General features: G+C 39.4%; 1 protein-coding gene across 2 annotated transcripts in view; it reads left to right on the top strand.

Moving 5' to 3' along the window:
• CFAP97 (cilia and flagella associated protein 97) overlaps positions 1–22,804 on the top strand; it is a 31,819-nt gene that overhangs the window by 7,383 nt on the left and 1,632 nt on the right. For both annotated transcript variants that reach the window (XM_070757558.1, XM_070757559.1), the window contains exons 2-5: positions 2,971–3,847; positions 3,930–4,001; positions 19,821–20,089; positions 22,639–22,789. In XM_070757558.1, coding sequence (XP_070613659.1) covers positions 3,001–3,847; positions 3,930–4,001; positions 19,821–20,089; positions 22,639–22,789 — 1,339 coding nt within the window. In that variant the 5' untranslated portion in view covers positions 2,971–3,000. The remainder of the gene's footprint in view (positions 1–2,970; positions 3,848–3,929; positions 4,002–19,820; positions 20,090–22,638; positions 22,790–22,804) is intronic.

Below are 22,804 nucleotides of genomic sequence, written 5' to 3'. Positions count from 1 at the left end.
TAATTTCAAATTCTTTAAATTTTAAATTACCAAAATATGTGGACATCATGGCTGTCTGCAGAATGTGGTCAAAAAAATAAGGCAGTAGACATAATGATACAGGGAATTTTTTGCCTGTTTTTATGTGAATTGCAACATACCTTTAAAAAAACCCAGTGGAGTTTAATTGCATTATCATAGTTGCCATTTTAACTTTTTTAAATCATACTTTGTAGATACCTATTGGGGTGGGGGGAGAAAAATGTTCATCTTCCCACTTAAAAATATCCAGTATTCAGTAATAAAATAATATACCGGTAGTTCATAACTGAATTGGTAAAGCTAAATGATAGCGGAAGTATATACTATATTCTGAAACCAATTTTTTAAAATCCATCTATGCCTAATACAGCTCAATAAAAAGTAACTGTATTCCTGAAGAATAATAGAAATATGTAGGAAGCATTATGTATGCATATGTGGAAACTTACCTTGTTATCTACAATAGAGTTGCCATATAGTGTATTGTTTAAGGTCTGACCTCCAGATTCTATCTTTAGTTAAGAAAGTTAGATCATCTATTCATTCAGCCCTAATCATTCTTTTTTATTATTTTTATTTTAATATGCTATTTGGCACCGTTATTGTAAAGGCCTAATCATTCCCTCTTAACCCTGATCACTCAAACAAGGCTCCACAACAAGCCCTGTTTGAAAAAGGCAATATCCTCCCCCATCATATCAAGCATTGATAAGCTTTGCTGTAGTTACTAAATGAATGCAGGGGGGAAACAAGCAGATACTGCAAGCAAACAAAACAAATATTAGGCGCAACAGCATTGTGTTACTTTTACATAACTAGTTTCTATATGGAGAAGATTACAAAAATGTGTTGTTTAAATATAAGCAACCTAGAATAGAATTCTTGAACAAGTATTTGATGTATTAGGTTAAATGGAAATCAGCTATAGTGTAGTTAGGGATAATTTAAAAGTACTTTTCTTAGTACAATCCATAGAATTGAACACAAAATAATAATATTGGGGAAAGGAGGAAGAGAGATCCGGTTATGCCCTGGGATGACTTACATGAATTAAAATCTGTATCTGAGTTACTGTTGATTAAGAGTCTTGAGCCTAATGTAGGACAGAGTACAAGATTGTTTGTTGTGCTATTAGTATAAACAATTGAGAAGGCAAAAAGCTTTTGGCAAACTACTGTCAACATCCAGAAATAATCTCCTGCCTATTCCGGAATATATTAAACATATATTCTGAGTTTAGTGCCATGACTAATATTACTGTCTTGAAAAAAAAATCACAGCAGCTCAGCTCACAGCAGTGTCATAGCAACAAGTAGAAGACATAATTTATCATTGCCTGGCATAGCAATTAATGAATTAATGTGAAGCTTCCTTCAAATATCACTGACTCAGTGAAGCTATAGCAATGGGTTCAGGTAATTTTCCAGTGCCTAACATGCAACTGGATTGAAAAGAGGCAGTGGTATCTCAAAGATTATTTTATTATTATCATAAGCTTCCATAGATGAGAGCCTGCTTCAACACTAGTCTTGAAAAAATCCTGTTATTTTATTCAGCTAAGCAACCTTTTAGGAACTAACTGATAAAATATCTAAAGAATGGTAATACTCCAACTAAAATATCAACTGGAGGTAGCAGCATATTATTCTAAATGGAGCATAGATTTCCATTTTTATTGCACTTTAATGGAACACAGGTACTGTGATGAAGGCTTATTTTCCTTAATATAACAGTATACTGTTTTAATATAACAGCCATAATTGGGCATTATTTTTATCAGGACCAGATGGAATCTTGCCAGGCTAGGTGATGTAAAAAAGTAGAGAATGGAAAAATCTATATATTGCATCAGTTGGAGATGACAAATGAATTAGTCAATAATAGAGGGTTTAGATAATCATACAAACTTTTTACATCAAAGAATAAATTATTCCCTCTATATAATAATAATAATAATAATAATAATAATAATAATAATAATAATACATAAGAATGCTACCTAAGAATGCCTCTACTTACAAACTTTTCTAGATAAGAACCGGGTGTTCAAGATTTTTTTGCTTCTTCTCAAGAACCATTTTCCACTTACAAACCCGAGCCTCCGAAACTGTAACTGGAAAAAGCAGGGAGAAGCCTCCGTCGAGCCTCTCTAGGAATCTCCTGGGAGGAAACAAGGCTGGAAAAGGCATGGAGAAACCTCTGTGGGGCCTTTCTAGGAATCTTTTGGGAGGAAACAGGGCCAGAAAAGGCAGGGAGAAGCCTCTATGGGGTCTCTGTAGAAATCTCCTGGGAGGAAACAGGGCCTCCACCCTCCCTGTGGTTTTCCCAATCACACGCATTATTTACATTGATTCCTATGGGAAAAATTGCTTCTTACAAACTTTTCTACTTAAGAACCTGGTCATGGAATGAATTAAGTTCGTAAGTAGTGGTACCACTGTACCACACTGGAGAGGATATTTTTGTTTTTATTTCCAGGTCTCCTTAAACATCTGCATTGCTCTTGACATTTTGAATTTATATAATCCATCTGTGATTTTTTATTTCTATCTCTAAATTAATGTATTTATGTAATATTATTTGATTTTAATAATAATTAAAACACTACTATAATTAGTGTTACGATATTTGTCCCATTGGGATTGGGAGGCATCGAAGTCAAATCAAATAAATATATAAATAAAAATAAATAAATTATGTAGTTGTTCACTTAATATAAAAATTAGTAAATTGACAAAACTTATATTTTCAATATATACAATTACTATTGAACAGTATTAAAGCAACTTGAGTTATGTGGTTATATCAAAGGAAACAATAGTTGCTGCTGCTGCTTGAAGAAGATAAGTTACAATTTATATTTGGGGGCAAAGATTTGCTGTAATAAAAGGTTAGAAAAAGATTTTTCTTCCAGTGATTGGTATAATAATTCCAGTTTTCTATTTTTAGGGAAAACACTTCAGCACTATTGACTTCAGTATGGACCGATATGAAGATATATCTGATTGTGAAGTGGATCATTCTTTTTTTGATAGTGATTTTGAAGAAGAGGTGAAGAAAGACAGAACAACAACAGAAATAAATAAAATGGAAAGTTCTGGGCCTTCACAAATAAAAGGTTCAGTTACAGATGATTGTCATTTGAAACAGGAAGCCAAAATGATGGAGGATAACACTATTGAGGAAGAAACGCAAGATAAACAGGCAGAATATCAAAAGGAACACATGTTAGGAAGTGCTGCTCATAGTTCAAATAATGCTCTTTCTTTGTTAGCTTCTTTAAATCTGGAGGATAGAGTTGATAGAATCACAGCACAAAATGAACAAACCCTTCATGAAAACATTCCAGTGCAAATTCCCGTAAAAGAAAAAGAATGTGAAGAAAATTACTACACAGATGAAGAAGACAGTAGTGATGATGGCAGAAGTCAGAAAGTTAAACATAAATTCTCTAAACAGCCTAATGGTACAAAGGTTAATAGGAATGTTAGTTCTTCCTCCTCCTCTTCCCCATCTTCTAGTTCTGATACAGATTATTCAGACACAGGATCTGATGGTTGCCTGTCAGACTCATCATGTTCTTCAGAAAAGAAAAACATAAGATCACCACTTCTTTCATCAGAACAACAGCCAAGCCAAAGAAAAAAGTCAGTGGAAGTAAAATCAAAATTGGGTGACTACACAGAAGAGTCTGAAGATACAGTTACTGATGTAACTCCTCTGTCAACCCCAGATATCAGTCCCATCCAATCTTTTGAAGTGGCAGCATCCAATGATAAGAAATTAAAGGTTAAAAGACAACAAAATGTGAGCCAGGACTTACATGGTAAGTTTGCAGAACTTATTAAAGCATATACATGGCCGCAATGCTAGACTTAATATACTTGTTTATACTTTTTTCTCATTAGAACCTGAGGTAGATCACAAATGTCTTCAAAAGGTACTACATGAAGCTATGGACTTGAATAATCTTTTGAAAGGTATTTTTCTTTAATTATTCAATGTCATTTTTCTCCTTATTCTTTCATTGTAAATGCATTCCAATATAGTATCTTGGAAGATGGATGGATGGATTGATGGATTGCTTTGAATATGAAAAATGTGCTAATTATTCACTCATGCACTTTTTACACTACCGTGTTTCCCCGATAGTAAGGCAGTGTCTTACTATCTTTTTACCCCCAAAAGCCCCACTGTGTCTTACTTTGGGGGTATGTCTTACATTGTCCCGGGCACCGGGGCCGGCTCGTCTTCGGGCGCGGGGAGCTGCCGGAAAGGAGGCGGGCGCCGACCTCGACGTTCGGCGGGTTGCGGGGAGCATCCCCTCGCCGCTCCCGGCAATGTTTCTCGGCAGGGGAGGCCAACTCCGCGGCGACACGGACGCTCGGCTGGCTGGCTAAAGGCAGGTCAAGGGGTGGATGGGCAGTCAAAAAGGGTGAGCGGCCGCCGCTGTGCCCTCCTTCCCCCGCCTCCTTTCCGGCAGTTCCCTGCGCGCCCCTCGCCTTCGCTCGCCGCGGCGCCACCGCCTCTTCCCCTGCCGAGGCTCAGCTGCAAGCGGCTCCGAGGCGAGCGGAAAGGAGGCGGGCGAAGGAGGGCGCAGCTCCGGCCGCTCGCCTCGGAGCCGAGCGGCCTCGCTGGCCGCTTGCAGCTGAGCCTCGGCAGGGGAAGAGGCGGTGGCGCCGCGGCGAGCAAAGGCGAGGGGCGCGCAGGGAGCTGCCGGAAAGGAGGCTGGTGAAGGAGGGCGCAGCTCCCTGCGCGCCCCTCACCTTCGCTCGCCGCGGCGCCACCGCCTCTTCCCCTGCCGAGGCTCAGCTGCAAGCGGCCAGCGAGGCCGCTCGGCTCCGAGGCGAGCGGCCGGAGCTGCGCCCTCCTTCGCCCGCCTCCTTTCCGCTCGCCTCGGAGCCGCTTGCAGCTGAGCCTCGGCAGGGGAAGAGGCGGTGGCGCCGCGGCGAGCGAAGGCGAGGGGCGCGCAGGGAGCTGCCGGAAAGGAGGCTGGTGAAGGAGGGCGCAGCTCCCTGCGCGCCCCTCGCCTTCGCTCGCCGCGGCGCCACCGCCTCTTCCCCTGCCGAGGCTCAGCTGCAAGCGGCTCCGAGGCGAGCGGAAAGGAGGCGGGCGAAGGAGGGCGCAGCTCCGGCCGCTCGCCTCGGAGCCGATCGGCCTCGCTGGCCGCTTGCAGCTGAGCCTCGGCAGGGGAAGAGGCGGTGGCGCCGCGGCGAGCGAAGGCGAGGGGCGCGCGGGGAGCTTGGAAGCAATGTCATCGCCCCCCCCGCAATACCGTTTATACCGTGTTTCCCCGAAAGTAAGACATATGTCTTACTTTCGGGGTATGGCTTATATAAGCCGACCCCCCTGAAACCCCCCATATGTCTTACAATCGGGGGGGTCTTACTATTGGGGAAACACGGTATATTTTCTAGACATAGTAATGGAAGTACAGTGGTACCTCAAGATATGAACCCCTCGTCTTACGAACAACTCGTGATACGAACCCGGGGTTCAGAAAAAATTTGCCTCTTCTTACGAACTTTTTTCGAGTTACGAACCGGCGTTCGGAGACTGCTGGGAAGCCGCGCGGCTGTTTTAAAAGGTGACAGCCGGGCGGCGGGGCTTCCCAGAAGCCTCCCGAACGCCGGTTCGTAACTCGAACAAAGTTCGTAAGAAGAGGCAAAATTTTGCTGAACCCCGGGTTCGGTTCGGGAGGTTGCTGGGAAGCCCCCCAGGCCGGCTGCGACCTTTTAAAACAGCCGCGCCGCTTCCCAGCTGTCTCCCGAAGCCGAACGCAGAAGTTCGGCTTTAGCGTTCGGCTTCAGGAGACAGCTGGGAAGCGGCGCGGCTGTTTTAAAAGGTCGCAGCCGGCCTGGGGGGCTTCCCAGCACCCCCCCAAACCCCGAACCTGGGTTCGGGGGGGTGCTGGCAAGCCCCCCAGGCCGGCTGCGACCTTTTAAAACACCCGCGCCGCTTCCCAGCTGTCTCCTGAAGCCGAACGCCAAAGCCGAACTTCCGCGTTCGGCTTCAGGAGACAGCTGGGAAGCGGCGCGGCTGTTTTAAAAGGTTGCAGCCGGCCTGAGGGGCTTGCCAGCACCACCCCGAACCCGGGTTCGGGGGGGTGCTGGGAAGCCCCCCAGGCCGGCTGTCACCTTTTAAAACAGCCGCGCGGCTTCCCAGCAGTCGCCGAAAGCCGTTTTTTGCGGGGGGGGGGCGGGTTTGGTTGCACGGATTAATTGACTTTACATTGTTTCCTATGGGAAACAATGTTTCGTCTTACGAACCTTTCGTCTTACGAACCTCCTCCTTGCACCAATTAAGTTCGTATCATGAGGTATTACTGTAAAATGTATGAATTGAAGTAAATCAAGCACAGCTTAGTTTAAAACTTCCTGTAATAATTATGTATTTTTTCAAATGAAGCTGGGCATGGTTAAACACACGCACACTGTTCAGTTGAAATGGATATGCAAACAAATATTGTATCGTTAGAATCACATCTTTTACTTCAAACATTTGGAGCCTGTCACAATACAGAATACATTTGGCTGCTGAGAAAAGTTATTAAAGTATCACCTATGTGAAAGAATTGTACAAATTGCATTTGCCCAAAGTGAGTTGTTCCTACATCTTGCCAAGCCCTCTATACCAGAGGTCCGTAACCTTGGCAACTTTTAATTTCAACTCCTAGAATTTCTGTGGAAAAACGTATTATTAGTTTGGAAACTAAAGGACCTGACAGATGTGCTGTGAACAATTTCCTTTGAGGTTCTTCTGTGCTTTTTTAAAATAGAACTCTGTAAGGTAGATCAGACAAGAAACAGAGCAGATGAGCTAATTCATAGTAAGGCTACATTACTATGAATATTGCATGTCTGAAAGTACAAATCTCCTACGGTCTCTTCTATTGCCTGATAGCACTTAGACTAATTTACAGTGCCCTACAACCCTCTCTAAGCGATTTACAGAGTCAGCATATTGCACCCAACAATTTGGGCTCTCGTTTTACCTACCTAGGAAGGACGGAAGGCTGAGTCAACCATGAGACTGGTGAGATTTAACTGCAAAATTGCAGGCAGCCGGCAGGCAATAGAAGTAGCCTGCGCTATTGCACTCTAACCATTGCACCACCGTGGCTGATAAGTTAAGGAGGTTTCTTTCTAAGTTTTTTTCCTCTTGTCTTTTAGGCAGCTTTGGGCTAAACCTTCTTTACCTATGCTGCCCACCCCCCCCACCCCCCAAAAAAGATCATTTTCACATTACCATTACAACGTCTCAGAGATTTCTCATCTGGTACTATTTTACTGTTAGATAAGCAAAAAGGAGAAATCAAGGCTGGAAGAGCATGTATATTATATAAGGAACAATAATAATCTTTTATTCAAGTAAAACTGGTATATTTTGAGGTATATCGGATTATAAATGCATTTCAGTTGGACTTTAAGTTTAAATTTATTACTTTGGTCATTTTAGTGATTAATCTACATCGTGACTTAGTTAGAAGGGTCTTCTTTTAGTTCTGGATTTTTTCAAAACTTTTAGTACTATTTACTTTGATAATATTACAACTCTGAGATTGGGCTTCAGCAATACTGTATCACAAAAATAGACATCTTTACTATTGGGTTCTCTAAAACAGTGTTTTTCAACCGGTGTGCCGCGGCACACTAGTGTGCCGCGAGACATGGTCAGGTGTGCCGCGAGGCAGTTCGCCCCCCCCCCGCCGCCGCCACTATTGGCACCCTCCCACGGGAGGCCGGCAAAGGTTGCTTTGAAAGTCGGCCCCCTCGCGCCCATGGCTTCTCGTCGCTTCCCCAAAGCACCGTCGCTTCCCCGAAAGCGCGCTCCTCATCTCCCTGCCAGCCCGCGGGGGGGTGGGGAGGCGCCGGCAGCAGAAGGAAAGGGAGCCGCAGCCGCCCCTGCCTCCCCACGGTGCCTCCGGCCCCCTCGGCCTTTCGGCGCTGCCCCCCGCCCGCCCCCTGTCCTCCTCCGCTGTCTCCTGCCTTTCGGCGTGGCTCCTCCCACACCCGGAACGCAGGAGACAAAAAATGGCCCAACTCTTGTTCTCTCTCCGTTCTCAGCGGAGGCCAGTGAAGGTAATATTCAATGTCGGGAGCGCGCGCGCAGTTGCGCTCGCTCCCTACCCCCCTGCTAGCCGCTCGGAATATTCAAAATAAGAAAAACCTTCGCCGGTGAAGGCTTTTCTTATTTTGAATATTCCGAGCGGCTAGCAGGGGGGTAGGGAGCACGCGCAACCGCTCGCGCGCTCCCGACATTGAATATTACCTTCGCTGGCCTCCGCTGAGAAGAACGGAGAGAGAACGAGAGTGAGTGACAGCAACAGACAGCAAGATAGAGAGAAAGTGAGAAAGAGAGAGAGAGAAAGGGGGGAGAGAAAGAAATAGCAAGAGAGAGAACAAGAGAGAGAAAGAGTGTGAGAAAGAAAACAAGAGAGAGAGAGAAAGCAAGAGAGAGAGAGAAAACAAGAGAGAAAGTGAGAAAAAGAGAAAGAGGGAGAGAGAAAGAGAGAGAGAGAAAGAACAAGAGAGAGAGAAAGAAAATAAGAGAGAACAAGAGAGAGAGAGAGAGAAAATAAGAGAAAAAGAGATAGCAAGAGAGAGAGAAAGCAAGAGAGACAGATAGGGAGAGGAAAGGAGAGAGAAATGAGAACAAAAAGGGGAGAAAAAAGGAGAAATGATTGAGGCAGAGAATGAGAGGAGAGAGAAACAAAAGAGAGAGAGAGGGGTGATTCTTGAAGCATATGGTAAAAAGCACCCAAATAATAAGAAATGCCCCCCAGCCCACACCTCTTTTTGAAAAGAATAAAAGAGAAAAAACCCCAGCCCTCAACTGGTTTTGGAAATGGTTCCAGTGTGTATACACACACACACATAAGGGGGGGAGAGAGACAGGGATGGAAAAAGAGGAGAAGTGAGAGGGAAAAGGAATGAGGGAAAAAGGGAGGAAGAGAGAGAAATGACAAACATGAGAGAGAAAAGGGGGAAAGACAGGAGAAGTACCCAGAAATGAGATATAAAGTTGAGTAGGGATGATTGATGATTGACTGTATTTATAAGGGGATGTTACATGGGATTGTATATACGAGGGGGTTATGTATGTATGTATGTATGTATTTATTTATTTATTTATTTATTTAATTTGTGTCATTTTGGTTGGTGGTGTGCCCCAGGATTTTGTAAATGTAAAAAATGTGCCGCGGCTCAAAAAAGGTTGAAAATCACTGCTCTAAAAGATGGTGTGATGAGACCATCTTTCAGCGCTAACGTTCTTGTCTACAGTCTATTTTCTTGCACATTGGGTAATATGAAATCATCATTAAGATTATTCAGAATTTGATGATTCACAGCTCTATTACTCTTTGTTAGGAATCATTAACTTTTCTGAAATATTATTTGATTTTAATAATGAGTTGGATAAGGATGAACTAGAAGTAGTTGAAATTTAATCTGGATAAATTGAAGTGAGTAGACTTTGGAAATGTAATTTCTTAATATTTTCTGGAAGAGATTGTGCTTGTCCTAAACAAGGGGTGTCAAATTGGCAGCCTGTGGGTCAGATGCTTCATGCGCTGACTACGCCCACCCTTTTTAGCAAAGGGGGGGGAGTCGTAATATGTCACATGACAACGCAAGTTTGACAGCCGTGCCCTAAATGATCAGATTTATAGCTTGCAAAATCTATTTGATTCTCCTTTCCCAGATCTTCATATAGTGGAAAGAAGAACATCTGGGTAGACATAATTATACCACACAGATTTAATCTAGTATGGCAATTGTTATTCATTATGCATGTGAAGATCTCAGCTGATTCACTTTCCTGATATAGTGTTCCCTCGATTTTCGCAGGTTCGAACTTCGCGAAAAGTCTATACCACGTTTTTTCAAAAATATTAATTAAAAAAATACTTCATGGTTTTTTACCCTATATCACGTTTTTTCCCGCCCAATAATGTCATATGTCATCGCCAAAGTTTTGTCCGCCTTTAATATTTTTTTTAATATACTTTAATAAATAAACATGGTGAGTAATAATCTAAATGGTTGCTAAGGGAATGGGAAATTGCAATTTAGGGGTTTAAAGTGTTAAGGGAAGGCTTATGATACTGTTCATAGCCAAAAATAGTGTATTTACTTCCGCATGTCTACTTCGCGGAAATTCGACTTTCACGGGCGGTCTTGGAACGCATCCCCCGCGAAAATTGAGGGAACTCTGTACATCACTTTTTCTTGTTGTGGTAAAGTGGGTGAAAGATATGATATACTCTTCCTCTGCAAAGCACTAAAGTGAAAACTGATTCACTGGTCTTTCCTCAGAGATCTGTGCATACCAAAAAAAACCATTGACCAGTTAAACCACCACAGCCATTCAAGACCTCCAGTTTGAGACACAGTGCTTTAATGGGTTGCTTCACTCAAATCTTCATTGAAATGAAACTTCAAAGATTTGGAAATCCTAATGTTAATATTTGTCTTGATGAGGTAACAGAATCTAGAAGACTATCCCTGAAAGGAACCAAAAGGTTCAGTTAATTTAAAATGTGACAAAAATTCTCAATATAGAATTGAGTAACCTGCAGTAGTTATTAGTTTTCTGGGTTCAGTCCAAAATATTTGTTTTACTATTGTAAATAGCCATTTTCTGACCAAATCAAGTTACTATGCACTTACTAAGTTGTTACATTTTAAAGAACCTTATAAAAAAAACTAATGCTATTAACCATAAATTCAATTGCGAATTTAAAATCAGTATTTGACTTTGCCCCATTTAATTGTTCTTCACTTGATGAGAAGTCTTGTAGAAAGGTATTGTGATGTATTGCTGATGTAAGCAGATTCTTTATTAAGGCAGGCTGGCAGTCAGAAATGTTTCAAGAGTTGAAGAGCTGGAAGTAGGATTTCTTCATGTTATTAAAACTGATATATACTATCTGTATCTGCTTCTCTCTGTGTTGAAAAAAAATAGGTGAGAAAAACAAAGGGTAAGTGTTTAGAACTTTAAGGGGAATGTAAAATAGAAGGTGTATGGGATACAGTGTCAATTTTTTAAAAATATATATAGTTTAAGATTTCTTTTTCAACAAACAATCTTTTGAATATTGTCTAATTGCAGTCTTTTCAGTATTATTTGGAATTGTCATAGCTGTCCTATTTTCAGAGTCATAAAAATACATACATCTCTGTCTTTTTCAGTCAGATATTATAAAAGTTTAGGAACAAGCTATTCTAGTTCTCTCTAATAAATGCCATAGTCGTACAAAAGGAATTGCCAGCAAATTCAGGGAATGGTTAGAAAGGAAAAAAATAGCATCAAATATAGCAATCTGTATGATGTCCAGGTTTAGCACCTTTAAAATTCTATGGCTGTCTACATTGGCGGTTTTTATATCTAGAGCAACATTTGCCATTTCATTGACACTGTGAATTTTAAATTAATTGATAAACTTGTTTTTCTTCTATATTCTGGGACCCCAGTTCAGGGTGTTATGACACTAATTCTGGATTGATGTTAACATTTTCTCTATAAAATATCAAACAAGACCTTTGTTCAACAGTACATAAACTCTATGAATCTATAGATTATTGCAGTATTTTATAATGAGGTTAAGAAATAGGACATTTTAGGCTGCCTGAAAGAAAGTTACCTCACTAGGTCAATGTTAAAATAAAAGTTTTTTCATCCAGATTCAGCCTACTAGTTTATTATTAATAAAGTATCCTTCCCAGGATGCCTTTGGGTAGCAGCTGAAAAATTCCTAATGGCCACCCACAGAGAAATTTACCTCCTTTCTAATCTGGAACTGGACAGCACATTAAAAGAGCGAAGATGGCATTAGAGTGGCTGAGTCAGTTTCTTAAAGAATTCTTATACAGTATTTAACATTTCCACCCACTCTTTTTTTTTGGCACATACACCGAATGAGAGGAAATAACCTATTTGTTCACCTGCTGGCCTTCGATAAGATTTTTTTGTGTGCGCACAGCATAGTTTATAGAGAAGGTCAGAGGTTTACAGAATACATTTTTTATGCTTTTTGATATATGTTAATATTAGAGATTGTTCATTACTCTTAAAAGAAGTGTTGTTTAATCTGGGGTTTGAGGCCTTTACTTACATTTTTTAAAATTGAATTACTATGTCTCAATTACTAAACAATGTATTTCCAACTGTACTCCATAGGGTTATATGATAGAGCAAGACGGGGTAATTTACCCATTGCAGAAAGCTTAAGCATTCTAATATAGAAGACATTCTCTATATAGAGAGGCATCAAGCAATGAAGGGTTGAGATGTGTAAGTTATTCTTTAATATTTAATAGCATGTAGCTATTTCTCCGCATTTCAATATGAAAATTGAATTTTAATATTATAAGAAGATTATCTTTGGTCACCACATTTTCTATAGCAAAGGTTCTTTTTTCTGGGAAATACCATAATCAAGATCAGAAAGCATTGGACTTCCTTTGGAAAGATCCAAAGGGATGAGGAGCATGATGGGTTACATGCCACCATTAGACAGCTCATGAAATGTCAGAATAGAAAGAAAACATTTATGTTGCTGCTTTCCCATGGACAGCCAAGTTGCACCAGCATTGAGCTGAGTTTAGGCAGAGGTTTGTCCTCCACGCTTGCTGCTTGGCTTTTGAACTTTTTGTTTCCAAACCAGGTAACATAGTTGGTTGAAAATGTTATCTAGCTGAAGATGTTACCTAGTTGGATAATGAAATGTCTAGGAGCCATGCAGCAAGCTCGGAGGACAAACCTCTGCCTAAACCTACAACCTAAGCTACGAATATTCTCTACAATTTCTAAATCTAACTGAGTTTCAAATAATCTTCAGCATGGTCACAAATTCTATGCTAGAGAGATGGGGTGATGGGCAAATTGAATCCAACCTAACTGTTTAGATTTAAAGCTCTTTCAGATAGCATTGACACTTTCAGCAACTCTCCAGACTGCTTGGCAGTTGTCTAAACTAAAATTCTCATACACAAGATTTATGGAGATGATAGTGAAAGTGCTGAATTTCACCAATAGGACTATTTCCCATTTAGAATCTCTTCTTTAGAACATTTATTTATTTAGCTCTTCTCATTATGCTTATTAGACACTGCCATAGCAATATGATGAGCAAAATGGGTAAAATCAAATTTTAAATACTGTAGCAATTTACATACATAAATAGTAATTAAAGATAATTGCTGAAACAAATTTATGATTTATTCATTTAAATAAAAACGCCAAACAGGTAAATGATTTTAGCTAGCAAAAAAATAACTTCATAATCCAGATGTTTATTATAAAATGTATATCTAATAAAATCATCACCCCAGGCCAAAGTAGTTTTATTTACTATTTGTTTGTAATAACTCTATACCATGTACTTTAAATTTAATTGTGCTAACTTCTACTTAATATAGAATTGAGACACATAGGGTAGAAGGAGACGGCACATGCAGTTTAAAATAAGTTCTGTCCCTAAAGTATATTTCCAGGCATAGTTCTCTCTAAGCTGAGCAGTGAGCAATCGCTCACTTAAAAATCATCATCAACTCAGAGTTTTCCAAACCTGCCCAGAAGCCGAGAGGGAAAGAGTGAGAGGGAAGGAGAGAGAGAGGAAGAGAGAGAAACAAATAGAAAAAAGAGAGGAAAGAAAAGAGAAAGAAAAAGAATGGGAGTAAGGAAGAGAGAAAGAAAATCAAAATCTAGTTTGAAACTAGCTCAACTATTTAAGTGGCATTTTGATATTGATAGAGTTGCCCTATTATGAGCTCACTGTTATAGCCACACAGTACAGTATTTTATTTTGAAATTCTCTGAGGCAAAACAGGGTGGGTTTTTTATTTGTTTGTTTGTTTGTTTATTATTTCTGTGCCGCCCAGTCCCAAAGGGACTGCCGCTCAGACACTATACTTTTCCGCCCACCCCCCCAAAAAATTAGAGGGAACACTGTTTCCAGGTTCTGTCAATTTGAGAATTTAAAGTTGAGAAACTGTTCATTATGCATGTAGCAGAAGCTGTTCACAGCTACCCTGTTTTCCCCAAAATAAGATATCCCCTGATAATAAGCCCAATCGGGCTTTTGAATGCATGGCAATAAGGCCAAATGCTTGTTTGTTTATTTATTTATTTGTTTGTTTATTTATTTATTTATTTATTTATTTATTTGATTTTATTTCAGAGTTCAAAAAAATATATAAGGCAACGTCTTATTTGTAGGGGGGAAAGGCAGAGGCTTCTTTTAGTACCTCCAGTCTTTACAGTCCCATTCCTTTTTAAATTCTTTTTCATATTAGTTACAGTTAATTTGGTTAATCTTAAATGATTAATTATAAGAAGCCAATTTCATAACTTCTAGTTTGAAACTGCCATGTTTCACAGATTGTGTATAAAATAATCCACAATCCTTATGAGTTTAGAGCAGGGATCCCGAAACTTTAAGACTTGTGGACTTCAACTCCCAGAATTTTCCACCCTGCTATGCTATGCTGACTGGAGAATTCAGGAGTTAGTCTATAAGTCTTAAAGTTGTCAAGTTTGAAGATCTCTGATTTTGTGATATAAAAGCTAACTTTCAGGTTTTTAAAAGCCATGTTGGAGGAAGAAGAGTGAATAGATTAGTACAGTCCATATTTATAATACTGCTGTCTGTATTGCTGTTAGCATGCTTTGGCAGCACTATTTTACAAAAAGGTACTTCTGAACTATATAATTATGTACTTCCATTCTTTCTTCCAGTGCAATTTGATATACAGCATATACCTGACTAGCTATTTGCAGAGACTAAATATTTTTTTCAAAGATATGGAGTGGATACTTGCAACCATGCTGAAAGAATTTCCACTATTCAATCTGCCAAACAATTATATATTTAACAGCGATACCCACAAATTTCAAGTGTTGTCCTAATCTCTACCTCTTGAATAGTACTGTGCTATTGTAGCCCTCCTAAATAGTTTTGATGAAAAAAGCAGTTCAACAGTATTTGACTTGCTATTAGTTAAAGCACAAATGCATAGCATGCTTTATGTTTTATCGTGCTTTAATTCTTTATTAATGCTTAGGCAAAATAAAACTCACATACTGAATAAATGTTTAAACTTCAATCTTATGTTCTCAGCAATTTATAAAAATAAAAAAGCCATAACATAATATACAGGTAGTCTTTGACTTGCAACTGGTTAATTTAACAAACACTTGAAGTTACATGGATCTTCCCGGGAATACTTACAGAGTATTTTTCAACCAGGGTTCCGCGGAACCCAAGGGTTCCGCAAAAGCCAGCCAGGGGTTCCGTGACTTAATAAGAAGGCAAGGCAGTTCCCCCCTTCAATCCCGCCTGCTTCTGCAGTGGGGCAGTCTCTTCCTCCGCCTCGTGTCTGGCAGATCAATCATGCTCAGCAGCAGCAGCTGCCCAGCATGAGGAGGAGTGGCAGCAGCAGTGGCGTTGGTGCTGACAGTAGCAGTAGCGTCCCTGTAGCCCCTCGCTGCAACAGTGGGGCCAAAGCACGGGGTGCAGCGGCAAGAAGAGGAAGAGGCAGGAGCGGTTGCCTCTCCAGCACCTCTGACGCAGAGCTTCCCAGTCTAGGGCCGAGGTTCTCTCCCGCTCCCCCTCACGCCTCCTTTCTGCGCCTGTGTACACGCCACCACGCTCGGCCAAGCGGCCAACTCGTTATTTCCCTTTTCCCTGCACAGGGGAGCGCGCCCTACTACTCCCCTCATGCTCGAGGCCTGAGAAGGCAGGAGGAACCGAAGGTGGAATGGAAGGTGTCCACTCCGGCTTTGCCTTCACTCCAACCCTCCCACCAGCCCTGCAGCCGCCAAAAAATGGGGAGGGAAAGCGGGTAGAATGGAGCGAACGGTCTCCGCTTATTGCCCTGCTCAGGACTGGCACTCCCTGCGAGGTTACGCAACACAGCCTCTCACTCTCTCTGCTGCTCCGCAGCCACGGACCCCCACGCGGTAGCAGCACTTGCTGATTCTGCCTCCATCGTCTAAGACTGCATTACTATTACTATTAGTCTTCTCATCATTCCTATCACCGATCTCCCACTTATGACTATGACTGTAATTTGTTGCTTGTATCCTCATGATTTATATTGATTCTTGATTGCTTCTTTGACCCCTATGACAATCATTAGGTATTGTACCTCATGATTCTTGACAAATGTATATTTTTTAATGTACACTGAGAGCATATGCACCAAAGACAAATTCCTTGTGTGTCCAATCAGACTTGGCCAATAAAAGAATTCTATTTCAGCTTCAGGATGTACAGCTTAATGCAGTGTTTTTCAACCAGGGTTCCACCAGAAATCTGACGACACCAAAAGGTTCCCCTGAAGAAAAAAGGTTGAAAAACGCTGACTTACGGCTTGGCTCAAAGGTGTGATGCCCTGCTCGGTGGTCACATGACCACATTTCACACCATCAGTAACCTGCCTGCATTTATGACCATTTGTAGTGTCCTATAGTTAAGTGACCACATTTTGCAAAGCTTTTATCAAAAACTGGTTTTAATTTCTAGTTTTACAACACCTACCTACAGCAACCACCGGTTCACTTAACAACATGGCAGTCACTTAATGATTGCAACAAAATTCAAAAATAAAGTGATTCATATGGAGGACTCACTTTGCAATCACCACAATTTATAATCTTGATGGGTAGGCTCCATTATAGTCATAAATCAAGTATTACCTGTAAATTAAAAGAGTTAAACCCATTAAATAAATCAAAACAATTTCCCACTTGCAATTAACAATTGCAGTGGGATTGTGTTAATTAATTAAAAGCCCTCCCAAAGAGCTTCCTTTTGACAAGTTTCCAAAAAGCCAGCAAGGTCAGGACATTTGAATTTCTCAAGGAAGGATATTCTGCAATGGTGGGATAGTAACTGAGAAGTATCTCTTCATAGTATTGATCCCTAATTTTGCGTAAGTATAGGAATATCAACATTTTTTGCTGTGTGTTGGCCAAGCCAATTCTGGTTGAAAGACGCTATTCTAAGAGTCCTTTGTCCCCAAGTTAAATGGGATATTATAGGATAATTGTTTTCAAGTTCAATAAATTCAGCAATTACCAAGACTGCTTGGCAGTTGTCTAAAACTGACATTCTCATTCACGGTTTATGGAAATGGTAGTGAAACGGGACTACTGTATTTCCCATTTAGAACTTCTTTATTCTCTAGTCTAGAATATTATGAGTAAGACATTATGATTTTATAACAGCTTTCCTGTGAAGTAGTAAGGATTCATTGATAACAGGGAACCTGGTAGCTGGTTCTTAAATTATCCCCTCAATCTTTATCGCATGTTAACCAAGTACTACGTCAATACCTCTATATTAGATGTTTTAGATTTAATCCAAATTTTCAGATACACATTAAGAAACAGACTTCTTTATGTGTCTTGCAACGTTTACTATATTACATTCTCAAATTTGGAAAATTGGGTAAAATCGATTCACTGATACCAGTAGAATTTTGCATAATATGAAGCCTTATATTCTATACTATGCAAATGTGGAGAGAACTATTATTTACTTTGGAAAGTTTATGTTTGTTATTGTATTGTATTGTATTGTATTCCTTGAAGATATCAATTCTTGGTATGTGTCTTTGATATAGGTATTACCAGTACATATACTTCCAAAACTCTGGCTTTCAATGGCATTCAGTTGAAAGGGATGTATCTATTGTAGACCAATGGTTTGACTGCTTTCTTAATTTGCAAAATGCATCTCGTGGTGCTGTTCTCCATATGCATTCTTGGCTTCCACTTTCTTTCCTGCTGCCTATTGTGGATTGGCATATCTTTTATGCTTTTTCCTGAATCCTCAGTAACATCTATACATGCTACTCTTGATTCTCTATTCCTTTTCCAAAACTCCGCTTTCCTAAATATATTTAGCAGTGTAGGATGGTGAATTAATAGTCTTGGTGGTCTTCTATCAAAAATCAGTGAAAGATTGGTTTATGAACAATTCCTGTTGTTATATTTAACTCTTTCTGCAACATTTTTGTACATACCACAATGTCGCAAGAGGTTTTGCTTTGAAAATAAATTCAACAATATAATAATTCTATTAAATACATTCAGCAATTTCAGGCTCTCTGATATTGTAGTTATTTTCAAATATTTTACAGCTGACTCATCTATCCAAGTCATCTGTCACACAGACGGTAACCAGTTTGCTGCAAACTACATTACAGAATCAGTGATTTACAAGTTTGATAGTACAGCAGTGACTTGAAAGGGATTAAATATCAGTGCCAAAGGCTTTTTAAGTGTAGTATATTACAGCAAATCAATTAATGATCGAAGAAAGAGGAACTCATTTAGATTATAGATTAGAAGTGGGCAAGACATGTTCAAGAAATTTCAAATCTCCAACATTTATAGAAGCAAAACATGAAATGCAACTATTTAAATGTGACTGTCCACCGGGCATACTTATTTAGACATGCAAAGGGTAAAATGAAACTTCAGCAATCAGAATTTTGGGAAAGTCCATCTCCTCACCATTATGTAATGAAAATTGTGACAATATAAGTCAGCACTTATTTAATTCTTCTTGACCGATAATCTGCTAAAGTGGGATGAATGGATTCGTTGCATATGAATAATTTAATTTAGTACAGAGTAGGATAAACAACCACTTCTATTTAGAAATGTATTTTATATTTCTAATTGGGGCTGGTGTTCACATTGTCCAGTTCCAAATCAAATTTAAGAATTATCAGATTAATTATTTTTATAATATGCTTCATTGACTCTGCCTTATAATGTACCATATTTTTCGGAGTATAAGACACACCTTTTTACCACCCCAAAAGAGGGTGAAAACTTGGATGCACCTTATACACTGTAGCCACCCCTGCTCTTTGGTCTCTGCCTGCCAGCAATTTACCTCCTTGCAGCAAACAGCAGCAGAACCTGATTAGCAGGAGCCACTGATTATCTGCTTCCTGACACTCAGCTGATTGATTGAAGTTGTTGGCAAGTCCAGGTGCTAAAGTGAAACTAAAGCTGTACAGAGGCAAATTGCTGCAGGGAGAGGCAAAAGCTGAAACTGGCTGTTTTTTAATGCAAGGAGGTAAATCAATAACTATAAATGCCTATAGAACATTCATATTATTAGACTTATTTTTTAAAGACTGCTTTATTGTTGTTCTAGACAACTTAACAAAATGAAGCTTTTTAAAATAAATGCTTGATCTGAAGAGGCCCAGTGCTATTGTATCTTCTTTTAAATAGCAGAGAATACTTCCAGAAAGCTACATCAATTTTAAAGATCTGTAAAAGTATAATCTGAAATGTCATGTTTTAGTATTAAGTATTAGTATTAAGATAAGGCAGCTGAGTTAAACCCTGACTTAGTCATGTTTGGGGTCGATCTATTTAAATAATAGGGAGGAGTAAGTGTGATTACATTTAAGAAAACTTTCTGGGATTAATACACTGCCATAATGTACATTTCTCTGATTCCTTGCTATTTCTATGGGTCAGGCATACGTGCACAGAAATACACAGCAAACAGTGTATATCATTGTGTTGTTTGCTGTTTGGCAAATTGTTGGGAGGCAGAGAGGCCTTTTTTCCTTGTTGTATAAGAGGCTTTTGTTATATAAGCTTTTGTTACCAACTTCAGAATTGGGGGCCAGCTCCTCAGAAGTCCTCATTTGAAGGATTGTGTGTGGTTAAATCTAAAAATAGGTTTTGTAGTTTTGAAATAATCCTGAAAAAACCTAGTCATGCTGCATGTTCTCTTAAATATGTTCTTGTGTCCAAAGCTTTCCTGCAATTGGAGAAAAAGGATCAAGAAGAACTGCCAGTGAATCAGTCTTCTCTAGGATCAAGGAAAAACTACTCATTCACAAATGACGAAGTACGACAAATTGATCGGGAAAACCAAAGGCTCTTAAAAGAATTGACAAAGCATTCTGCAAAACCCAGAACCAAAAGTGCCTCCATGAAGAAACCTTCAGGTTCAACACCTAAAATGTACCACAGTGCCATCAATCGGCAGAAGGAACAGCAGAGGATTGACAGAGAGAATCTGGTTAGTTTAAGTTCTGATTTAACAATATTAATTAAAAACTAGGCTTCTTCCACTTAGCATGTTAGGCAAGTCTGTCCACATGGTTTGAGGCTCATATTAGATGAACACCTAGCAAATTGTATTGCATTGTATAAACCATGGGCTTGCAAACTATGACTTAACACATTTTGTAGACCACTTTATTTGTTTTGTCCTCTGAAAAGTGGGTGTAATCTTATTAAATCACAAAGCTCCACTGTAATTCAATTGTATTAGCAGTGGAAGAAAATCCATCAACTGAATACTGCCTATTTATAAGTGCTTGCTTTGGGTAGGACAGATAAAAATCCATTATCTGAAAGTATCCAAATATGGATAAAAATATATAGTGGCACTAGAAATGCCACTACCATCATGAACTTCAGAATTGCTAGAGTTACATGAATATGCCTGCTTATCTCAAATTTTATCAGAACGAGATTTCCAGTGGTTTTTCAACTGATGGTCCTTGGTTGTAGGTTTGTCATGTACAACAACTATTTTGTTTCACTATTTAAAGTTAGTACAATTGAACAGAAAAATTATTTTAACCCATCAAATATGCTTGTTTCCTATTCAGATTCTTGTTCGGTACATTGCAGTTCATTTATCTGCATTTTTTTTCCACTCAGTTATGTCCAAATCTTGGAGGCTGTTTAGACATGTCCTTGCAGTTTCCTTGGCAAAGCTTTTCAAAAGTGGTTTGCCATTGGCTCCTTCATAGGACTGAGATAACATGATTAGCCCAAGGTCACCCAGTTGGCTTTGTTCTTAAGGTGGGACTAGAACTCAACAGTCTCCTATAGTGGCTAAGACAGATCCCTTCGCCACAGTGTTTGAGCTTCCTTGGAATAGTATTTGCATATCTTTGAATTATGCAGAAAAGTTGTTGAAATATTTTGTTATGCATTTGTGTGTGTATCTTTTTGTTTCTGTAAACCTAAAATTACATTCTTTTCACAATTGAGCATCTACCTTAGATACAAGAAAAATCAACCAGAAAGGAATTCATTGATCTCAGTAACAAGCAAGAAAAAAACTGATCTAGTTAGTAGCAAAGGAACATATTAAGTCATTCTGTCATTTCATTTTAGCCGTTGGTCAGCAAACACATTTGTCAGTAGCCCACAACTTAGAATAAAGTAGAAATATTTGAAAAAATAGCCAATGACCAATTTCAATTTCTATAGCTGTTTATTACACTGCCATTGAATTGCTGTAGTAACCATAGCAACAGATCTTGAGGCAAAAGAAAACTCATCTTCTGTGTAATGGTTCTTTACCTAGAACTGCTCAAATGTTAATGATGTAGTTTTGCATGAAGAAAAATAATTTTATTGGATCTATAATGTAACACAGAGAAGAGTGCGGAATGAATTTACCAAATGAAATTGGGCTTATTTTGTTCCTGCTTTTTGATACTGTATTCTGTTTCTAAAATACTCAGAATTTTAGGCTGCAATCAAAAGCCACAACATTTAATCCCTTTTTAATAATCTAAAAATGCATGAATACATGCACATGCTCATAGAGAACACCCAATAAACCTCTCAAATGGCTTCTTTTTGCAAATTTTTTATTTTTCATTCTTTTGGAATGGAATAATTATAGTACATGTTAATGGCCTGCGTTTTGGATTCCTGAGAGTGGTTGAATGACTGACTTGGTTTGAACAATCAAATTCTGGCATAGTAACCTAGGATACGTACAATATTCCTGTTCCATAGACATCAATTTTTCTGTTTCCATTTTCTTTAAATCACAAAATGGAGTACCAGAACTTAGAAGAGGAAATATTGTAAACAACTTTATTCCAACTAACAATGCATACTAGTTGTTTGAAACTAACATAAAATATAAGAGCTTTATAAAATAAAATTCACAACCCTTTAGAACAGAGGACTTCAAACTTGGCAACTTTAAGACTTGTGGACTTCAACTTCTAGAATTCTCCAGCCAGCTGGCTAGAGAATTCTGGGAGTTGAAGTCCACAAGTCTTAAAGTTGCCAAATTTGGGGAGCCGTGCCTTAGAACATCTTAGACTTTTTCTGCTGCTGCATTAAAACATCAGATGACTACCAGATCAAATAGACCGTCTCATCTGAGATTTCCTATGGAAATTCATCTCCACTGAGATTTGTTTGGCCTCCTTCACACTATCATGGTCAGTTTGTTGAAATTGTTGGACTGCTAGGTATAAAAAATTCTAGTCCCAGGCTGTTGTGGCTTCCCTTTATAGTTTTGCCTTTTATATAAATGTTTACGTACATGACAAACAAAGACAAAGCTACCAAGGGACAGTGTTCTCTTCTGCCCTGTTCTCTTTCTCCATTCTCATATAGACAGAGTGCTTCCTCACAGTTTTTTCAAGTTAGTGTACTCCAATTACATTGAACAGCAGTATTATAATTCTAGTGAGAAAGTAAAGGAATTGTAATCCAAGACATCAGATATTGTGGAGGGATGGTTTTGATTATGAGATTCTGGTATCCCAGGTCATAATGTATTAAGGTATGTGTATGTTATTAAAGGCTTTTTTGAAAAGACTTGAAGCAGTGAAACCAACAACTGGCATGAAGCGCTCAGAACAGCTCACTGATTACCAGCGGCAGATGGGCTACTTCTGCACTACTGGAACTCCGAGGCGAGGAAAGTCTGCCTTGAATCAACATAGTCCATCTAGTAAGTCATTCCAAA

This window comes from Erythrolamprus reginae, chromosome 7 (assembly GCF_031021105.1).
Source record: "Erythrolamprus reginae isolate rEryReg1 chromosome 7, rEryReg1.hap1, whole genome shotgun sequence".
NCBI classification, from domain to species: Eukaryota; Metazoa; Chordata; class Lepidosauria; order Squamata; family Dipsadidae; genus Erythrolamprus; species Erythrolamprus reginae.
Note: the sequence above shows the minus strand (reverse complement) of the source record. Positions and strands in the feature narration are given on the sequence as shown.